General features: G+C 25.7%; 1 protein-coding gene across 6 annotated transcripts in view; it reads left to right on the plus strand.

The window, feature by feature from the left end:
- The window catches only part of LOC136988564 (DNA-binding protein SATB2-like), a 36,676-nt gene extending 27,585 nt beyond the window's left edge, over positions 1–9,091 (plus strand). For 2 of the 6 annotated variants that reach the window (XM_067286461.1, XM_067286465.1), the window contains exons 3-9: positions 100–306; positions 373–511; positions 589–700; positions 775–886; positions 3,551–3,725; positions 3,794–3,968; positions 8,572–9,091. In XM_067286461.1, coding sequence (XP_067142562.1) covers positions 100–306; positions 373–511; positions 589–700; positions 775–886; positions 3,551–3,725; positions 3,794–3,959 — 911 coding nt within the window. In that variant the 3' untranslated portion in view covers positions 3,960–3,968; positions 8,572–9,091. Of the gene's footprint in view, positions 1–99; positions 307–372; positions 512–588; positions 701–774; positions 887–3,550; positions 3,726–3,793; positions 4,265–8,571 lie in introns of those variants that run through there. The other 4 variants (XM_067286464.1, XM_067286462.1, XM_067286463.1 and 1 more) reach the window with 4 other exon arrangements.
- The last annotated feature ends 850 nt before the right edge of the window (positions 9,092–9,941 follow it).

Below are 9,941 nucleotides of genomic sequence, written 5' to 3' on the forward strand. Positions count from 1 at the left end.
TGGCCACCCCTGATATATACTATATAATAATTTTGTTTTCTAATTCTTAACGTGACAAATCTTAAAAATTTATTTTATATTTTAAAACTGTTTTCATAGCTTTGAATCACAGTAAATCAATTCCGGTGCATACGATTATAGAACAAGTTCAAGGTACACCTCATACAGATAACACTGCAGGTCTTCAGCCCACAGTCGAACTCGACAGTTATGCAATTGTGCCTACAACTATTCGTTTTAACGAACTTGTCAGGACAGCATTGTTGAGACTGGGTTATTCTGCTGCAGAAACTGTCAGTGCCAAAGGTAGTTTAAACGTAAGAATTTCGCTTTAAAAAATGTAAAATTGTAAATAATTACTTTTAAATTTAGGAGCAATCCAAATAAAAAACTGGAAGCAGCTTTCTTTTGAACAAATTACTGATATGAATGATGTAACAGTAGGAGAAATACTTGGAGAATTATCAAATGTTGCAACATTATATATCAGATTATACAGGTTGGCAAACAGGTTAATTAAACATCATCTTTTTTAGTTCGTTAAGCATTCACAAGTTTACGTTGCTATAATTTAATTGTTTATTTTAGCATGCCAGAAAATCCACAAGAATGGACAGATACGGCAGTTCGAAATGCAGTATTGGTATTGCTAAGAGAAATGTCCCAAAGTAAATTGGCTAGTTTGTGTCCACTGTCACAGGTAGAAATCTCTTTAAATTACTTTTTAATATATAAAGTATATTATTTTACAATAACTAATTATTAATTTTTCAGCCGCTTTTATCTAACATCATGAATAATAAATATAATGGAAAAATTGGAAAAGATAAATGTCAAGAATTTGGATCATGGTATTTAAATTATTGCAAGAAGGACAATGTTACCTGTTAGTAAATTTTTAATTACCTTTTAACTTATATATTTTTGAAATACCTTTTTTTAAATTCAAATTTCATATTTTTAATAATTTATCATCATTATTTTCTCTTGGACCTTTCTTCTTACCTTTTTATTATTAGTTAAATTGAAAAAGATTTTTTATAAAAAATAACATTTATGAATTTTAATTAGTGAAATATTAAAAAAATATTATTAGTTTAGACATTGTACATTGCTATTCCGTCTCCAAGTAAATCTTTTCTGTCTCTCGTGTCCATTTTCATCTGGTTTGAAATTAGTTTATTTAATTCTTTTTAAATGGAAAGAATATAAATGTCTATACATTTTAACATATTTTTAAAGAAACTTTTCAATAAAATTTTATGTAAGTGATTTTTCATAGCAATTACAAGTCATAAAAGTTTACATAGTTGTATAACAAAAACATTCTGGAATTAGATAATTTATATTTTTTTTAAATATAAATTACGTAAAACTGTAATACAAACTCTCTCTCTAAATTTATTTGAAGTACCAATAAAGTGGCTATGAGTTTAGTTCTATACTAATTTTATATTTGTCAACAGATAAGAATTTAATTATCTTTTGAAGGATCTACAATTTCATCAGTAGTAAAAAGTTTGTCATTTTTCACATCTGTTGCTCGAGAATTAATATAACGTCCTGTATTTCCTAGTGTATTATACATTGAACTAAGAAATAGAAATCCAAACTGTTTCTTTTTTTCTTTTTTTGGTAGCCAAATCTTTAATTAAAACAGGTCAAAGAATTTCTTACTTGTATGTCTTCTTCAGCTTAGATAGAATACTTGGAACGGAACACAGATTTATGTTCTATTTTAAGTATTCTATGTAAACCGAAGCTGGCCTAAAAATTTTCTTACTGGTAATTAAAGATTTAGCTATCTGAAAAGGAAGTTTAGATTTCCATTTCTTACAATACAGTGCCAAGATTTTATCAGTTTGAAAACTAATTGGAAGTCTGCTAATAAATCCAATAACCAATTTTTTTTTTATTAGGATTTAAAAGGAAACTTATAATAGAGGTAATTTTTTTTCCACATAGGATGGCGAATGATTAGGAATGGGATATTTAGAAAAAATAATAATTATTGACTAGTCTGTTTTCAATCGATTTCTTTATATAAGCTTTTCCAAATTTGAAAAGTATCTTCACTTAAAGAAGCAGATGTCTTCGTTAAATTACTTTTTAATTCTTTCTAAAACATATTCCTGTTTTTTTTTGCTTGCACTTTTCATTCTGAATAAGAGAGTGAGAATTTATATATGCCATATAATTTTATTTTTATCCAGTTTGAAATTGATATTTAAAGAAAATCTGGATTGGTTGGACTTGTTTTATATTTTTTTAATGACATTAACTGATTGAAAGCTGCAACATTGTTTAAGAAGAATGGAAATTACATTAATTTTTCAATAAAAAGAATAATAAATCAGGTATCAGGTCCAGCATTTTGATCTAAATGGTTTTATTAGCAATCAACTTCATATTCTATGAAAAGTTCAATTTATAGTTTGTATGTATATTCATTACTGTAATTTTGGTTCTCTTTTCGTTAAATACATTTTCATTTGGAATATATTAAAGATATACTCGTATTACCAAACTTTTCTATCTTTCGAATTTTAGCTTCCTGTATCAAATTTCGAGTTTATTATAAATGTTCAGAATCTTTTTGGACCTAATCTACAAAAATACATTGCACAGATCTCATAATCAATTAATGATTTGTGATTAGCATAATAATTTAGAGTAGTACAATAGAAAGATGAATAACTTTTTTAATTTTAGGATTGTATGTATATATGAAACTCTTTTGCAGTATTGTATTATTTTATCAATTTTATTATTGCTTGAATAGAATGTAAGCTTAGAAACAAAATTGTTTATACGTTTTTTTAAAATTGTATATTTCATAAAATCCTTCAAAAATATGAAATAACAGTAAAAAAAAACTGATGATCCAAATATTTCTGAAATAAGTCAAGCATATATGAACCCTTCTAAATTGTACAATATCCTTCTATATTGTACAATACCTTAGATAAAAAATGCATCATAAGTTAGCAAAAATCGTGTACATACGAGTTTTACAAATTTTATGTATATGATTGATTAATTACGAAAAAAGTATTATACATAATTTCCAATTATAAAATTTATTGAGTATTTTAAACAGAAGTACGAATTCAAAATTAGTTTTTGATTTGTTATTGATAAGAGATTTGAACTAAAACAAATTTTGATGAACGTTTACATCCCTTAGAATCTATGGATGATAAAATCACTGCTAAAGTACTTAAATTAAAAAAAACAAAATTAATATGAACTTTTATATGAAAATTTTAAAAATTCAATTTAAATATAGAAATTATGTTTAAAAATGTTAAAGTTGTTATAAAGAATATATTTATTGTATGGCTTTTATTATACATTCTTTTTTGATTTAAAGATTTCTTTTTTAATGGAAATTTTTAGAAGATATTAACTATTTTTATATAACTATCACAAATCTAAAGAGCACCCGAATGAGATATTTTCACAAGAGATTCAGAGTTATTCCAAAATAAGAAAAATAATTATTAAATATTTGAAAATAAGTGATATAGTATAAATAAAAATATAATAGGGCCACCAAATGCAACTTCTACCGGTTGTCCTCGTGATGGAAGGCTCACTTTTCATCCAATTAAAGAATTGCCAATGTTAAAAGAATGGTATCAGTCAAATAGGAGCCCTTCTCATGCAACTCTTCAGATGTATGTCGACATTCTCAACCAGGGTACTGTACGTCAACAAGAAAGGTATATTTTGTAAACATTGATTGAATTTTAATGGTTATATTTTTAGTTTGATGTCAAATTATTTTCAGGCCAAAAGTTACAACGTCTAGTTTAAAAAACTGGTGGAAAAATGAAAGGCAACGAGAAAGAAAATCTGTAAACGGTGGTTTATTAGAAAAAAAGAAGAGGAGGAGAAGTAAAAAACAAAACGGTGAATTGAACAAATGTAAAGAAGAGACAAATGGAGAAAAATGATCTGTAAAGGTTATTTTTATTATAGGCTTAATCTATTGAAATTAATATCCCTGTCTAAGATAAAATTCTCAGATATAGCTCCAAATAATGAATATAGTTTTTCTTCTAGAAGTCATAATGAAAGCTTATTTTTTAAATATTTTTAAATGGCAAATAATCAAGATCATACTCACAAGAAATAACTGAACTGTCTGTTTGAAATTTAAATAATCTCTCTCTCTCTCAAAAAGGAAGGGAAAAAAAACTCTGCACTAATTTTAAATATCTTAGTATCTAAAAGTCTTCAAATTTGGAAAACAGAATATTCGTAAAAACGTTCAGTAAGACGTAGGTATTAGAATTTTAAGATTTCAGTTTTTTTAAGAGAATGCGTAAGAAGAAATATTCTTGATAAGCAGACATTTAGTTGCTCTTGAGAATATGATTTTCTAACAATGATAGTTTTCTTCTTAAATGTTTAAAAAATAAATTTTTATTCTGACTTCCAGAAGAAATCTGGTATTGACTTCATCCATTTTTAATACTAAGTTTTTTTTTATTAACTGCATACATTTATATTAACTAAGCTGCATTTTTTATATTTGATATAAAACGAAAGATAGTGAAATATATCATAAATGTAATAACAATCATTAAAATATTCAAAATTAACAATGCATTTTTAATTCCATTCATATTTAAAATTCATCGTCATTGAAAAATTTGAATGTTCTCATTCTTTTTAAAATATAGTTAACATTTTTTTCCTAATTTTTTATATATACGAAAACTTGAGAATTCTACTTTTATCAATAAATGCTTAAATGCTTTTAACACTTTTATGAAAGTACTCTAGCAGAGATTATATTTTCCCTGGCAGAGAGATGCCTGGAACTTTTTATTCCAAATCAAACATCTATTCAATTTCATGTCTAGAATAGCTTGCTGATGTGATTTTAATGCAATAAATCAAATTTTGGAATGTTTATCATTTACTTTAAATTTCAGGATAGTTTGTTGTAAAATTCAGTTTTATAATAATTGAACGTTTCATGCTTTTTAATTCATGCTTTCATTTATTTTACAATCTATTCTTGGTAATTGTCTTAACAAAGAACAAAAATTCAATAATTAGCGAGGGTGAGGCCGAAATTTTAAACGCGAAAACGTGTATGTCGGACGTTTGGCGCCGCTTTCCTGTAAGCCTAGAAGTTTGACAATGGCGTTTGGAAAGTCGGTGGAATCGTGCTCGACATTCCAAACGCCATTGTCAAACTTCTAGGCTTACAGGAAAGCGGCGCCGAACGTCCGACATACACGTTTTCACGTTTAAAACTTCGGCCTCAACCTCGCTATTATAAAAATGATCAAATGAAATAAAAATTTTATATAAAATGCTTTTATGTAATCTTCTGCATGATTTTTGCTAACACATTAAACATATTACTACTAATTAAATTGACCCACAGCATTAATGCAATGAAATTCATGCAGGAAGTTATTGTTACAATCGTGCCATTTTTATTTATTTTCTGAAACTTTTTGCTTTCTCTTCAAATTCATGTAATAATAGGTATACTATAATTGTTGGAATGGCAGTTTCCTAATACAGTGAGATATCTCAGATTATAATTATTTATTTTTTTAATTACAGTTAAATAAACCAAAAATATCAATAGTCTTTCAATATAAAATATATAAACCAGAACTTAATTTTTGAGTAATATATTTTTCAGTTGTTTGATGTTTTAGAATAACAGTTTAAACTGTATATGCATTATAATAATAAAACATTATAGTGCTTAGGATTTTTATATCTTAAACCTTGTTGAGATTACTATCTTACTACGGAAAATTCGACATTTCCTCGGTAAAAATCTAGAGCAGTATTTCTCCAATGAGATGCAACTGTTCTGGTGAGTAACTTTTAAGAGAGAAGTTATTATTAATTTCAATATTGGAAAAGCATACTAAAATCTGAAAAATTATTTTTGGACTTAACTCCATTTTGTTCAATTCGTAAAACTATATGGATATGGAAAATAATCCAAAATGAATAATAAATATAATGAATGCTACATATAGAAATTACAACAAAAAATTTTTTTATTTCACATTAGGAATATTATACTATTGTATAAGATACTAAACTCAAGAAGTATCTGTTGTCTTTGAATTTTTACTCGGCTAAATCTTGTTTACATTAAGGAAAACATCTGATTTATTGGCATTGTTCCATATAAATATCCTTGCAAATAAGACTTCATTTCACATTTTTAATGCAATTTTTGTCATCTTAGCATGCTTTAATTCATGCTGAGATGGTACATATGTTAATTATAGATACAAACTAGCTTTTATGGGTTTTGTGTTATATACATTTTATAACTGCATTATTTATTATTATTATTATTATTATTAAATATATATTATATTAAAATTATTTGATAGTGTTGTTAGAGGAACTGTTTATTCAATATTTACTTAGATTATTTGTCTTCATAAATTATTAATATTGCTAATTAATAAATTTTTAAAATCTGTTTAATCCAGGCATGGCCAAACTCTTTTGTAAGTGGGTCATATTCTTAATGTGGAAGGAAATTTGACGTCCATAGCGTCTATAATTACTTGCATCTCTCAGAAAAGTAGAAAGAAAAACGAAAAAACTATAAATTAATCTATAGTAATTAATAGTATGCTCAGCTTTATCAGCATGATGCATAACTATTTGCAAGTGTAAATTTAGATGTCTTAGGAATAGAAATATTGCTATTTAAGCAATGTTTTACTCCACTTGAACATTCCTCATGCTTTGTTTTGAGGTTTTAGACACAATTTAAGCCTTCATGGAAGTTTTAAATGAAAATTGGATGCAGATTACAGAAAACTAGTGGATCAGGTTTGGCCCATAAACTGTAGTTTGGCCATGTCTGGTGTAATCGTTATTTGATGTCAATATTTGAAATCAATACATTTTTATAATATATTGTTATAGTAGATATTAGGTCATGTGTATAAAATGTATTTTTAATAGATATAATTTATTTTCTCAAAGATCAATTCAATAATTCAACATTAATATATGCAAGGAATTATTATGATCCAAACTTAATTTAAATTGCTGAAAGAAGAAATTAATGTATTGTTTGTATAACTAAAATTTATATGAATTATAAAGAGCAAACTATTTAAAACTGTACATTAGGCCCTCAATTTAATAGACTAATTAAAGAAAGGGGATGTCTGCTATTGCTGAAAGTCCATTAAATCGAATATATTTTAAAAACATATATTAATAACAATATTTTAAGTGGTGTACGCCAATTACTCATTGTACAATACGTCTGTTAAAGTTTGATTCCAGTCGTTAATTAAAATAAAAATAAATTTAACACGTCAAAATCCATACAATGTAACTAATAGTTTCCACTACAAATACTGGCTCGTTGATCCAATCTTTTAACATTCTCTATTTGGGAATAAAAAAAATTCTTTTACATTAATTCTAGAGCCTACTGTAAATTGAAAAACATAGGGATAAACATTAAGAGCTGGCACTCGAAATCAAAATCATACGTTACTTGATGTGTGTCATTAATTAGAAATACATAACTTTTAACAATCTTCCGCAGGTTTGATCAGCGTAACAAATTAATTAGAAACTGCTTTATTTGATAATTTTCTAAACTAATAAGTAGATTTTATGAAATATTTGTTTTTTTTTTTTGCTTTTCAAAGAATTATTGTAAGCAGTTTCATAAAAATTGTGACATTTTTTTTGTCTTATTATTTTATATTATGATTTATATAATACTTTCTAAACAACCATATTTTAAAAATTCTCTCTATTTAAATGGGAAGCTTTTTAAAAACAGAAAAATCTATTCACAATATACTTATTTTTTTTTTTTTTTTTTGTAGTTTCCATTTTCTGATAGTGTTTTATTCAAAAATGAATTATTTAAGGTTTTTTTTTTCTTAAGAACAAATAAAAAAAGTGCCGACTTTTCTTCTAGGTTAAAAAATTACACTTTACAATATTTTTGTGTAATCCTCTTTAAAAAGAAAAGGCTATGGAAAATAAATGGCATTGTATTCTCTTGTAATATCATAGGATCCAAGTAAAATTTCACATCCTCTTTCTCTAAATTACATTTGGTTCCTAACATGAAGTAAAGGAAAGAATCAAATGTAATTTAGAAGAGAAGAAAAATGTGAAATTTTACCTGGATCCTATAATGTAACAAGAGAATAAGACTATGGAAATAAATGGCATCTTTTCTTTTTAAAGTATTTTTAGATAGTTCTGTAGCTTAGAAAAAATGATAATGCTGACTTTTCTACATATTTGTTCATAGAATATAAAAATATCATAATTTTTAAATTTTTCTTCATATCATCTCCCACGAGTCTTGTGTTAAATTGTAATTAGCTTCTAATTTAAACAAGATATAATCCAATTATTTAACATTTTCAAATGATACGATAATAATATCTTAGCTTTACTGACTGATAAATTTTGTTCCATTCTGTTTTTAAAATTAAATTTATATTGCTTAACATCCATTTTTGTTTTAAAAAAATATCATGCAAATTATTCAATATATATAATTAATAATTTTCTTTCCAGATATGAAATTATAAATACAAATGGGAAAATAATAGTACAATTTCAGCAAAGAGAAACGATGCAGAAAGCCAAGTTTAATGTTTTCCTGTGCAGCCATTCATTATTTAATTAGCAAGGAAGAATTAGTGGTGAACGGCAAACAAAGAAAACCGAAAAAAAAAAATATTTATTATTAGATGAGAGTTGTTTTTATTCTTAAGAGATTAACCTCTTACGCCTGACAATTAAATAGTTGTTCATCTTCTACAACTTAAAAAAAAAGAGAAGAAAATTAATTTTTGTACAGTATTATATCATTTCATTCATGGTTATTTGTGAAAAAAAAATCATCCAGTTATGGCCATTTAATAATGCCAATCATGATGTACAGTTTTTTACTGCTTTACTAGCAATAATAGTGTGTGCTTGCCGGATTCCGATATGTATTTATATATGTGCTGTGACATGCAGTTTTACATTCAGTCAGAATATAAAACTTAGAAATTTTACAAATCACATTTGTGTTAAAATTAAAAAAAAAAAAAAAAAAAAAACACAAGTTTACAATCAACTTATTAACACAGGTTGAATTATTTACAATTTTATTTATAAATGAAACCTGTGTTGCCTTTTCCTTTTTATGTAGATGAAACGTTGTAAAAATAAACTGTAAATTATTGTCACGTTTTATGTAGAAGTTTACCGAATTTTTGATTTAAAGCTTCGGAAAATATATAATACAGGAAAGCCACGTTTCTTGTCGTTTCCTGACCGAAAAGAATATCTTAAATTCGAGTATAAGATAGTTTCTTATATTTTGTATATAGGTTAAGTACTTTGAAAGAAGTTCTCTTATTTATTCCATTCGTCCACTTAGAAAAATGTAGATAAGTCAAACTATAATACAGTGTATTATAAAATTTCGTTAAGTTGTATTTAATGCAAAAATCTTACCTAAAATAAGATGATTAGATTATGTGAAAAGTTAGATAATTTACAAAAATGTAGCATCTTAAAAATTTTTAGAAACGGGACGGTATATTAAGTTTTACTCTTCATAAGATTAAATTTTGGACTATTACTGTGTATCTCTTTAAGAGTAGGATTGGATGGGTATATAAATAGATAAATGGGATATAGTGTAACTGAAATTTGATATATGCATAGAGTTGCTCAAAATAATTTGATTTTGATAATCACAAAATATATCTTTTGATAATAATCATAATTATGATTAAGTAAATTGATTTCTATTCTTGTAATGTGGGTCAACAGCATCTAAACTCAAATGCAACAGTGCAGTATTTTATTTGCCCAGTAACCTGTACTTATTTGCAAAATATGCATGCATCTTTTATATATATATATATTTAAGAAAAAACCACGCAAAA

This window comes from Centruroides vittatus, unplaced genomic scaffold, assembly GCF_030686945.1.
Source record: "Centruroides vittatus isolate TY-2023 unplaced genomic scaffold, ASM3068694v2 scaffold_3315, whole genome shotgun sequence".
Classification (NCBI taxonomy): Eukaryota; Metazoa; Arthropoda; class Arachnida; order Scorpiones; family Buthidae; genus Centruroides; species Centruroides vittatus.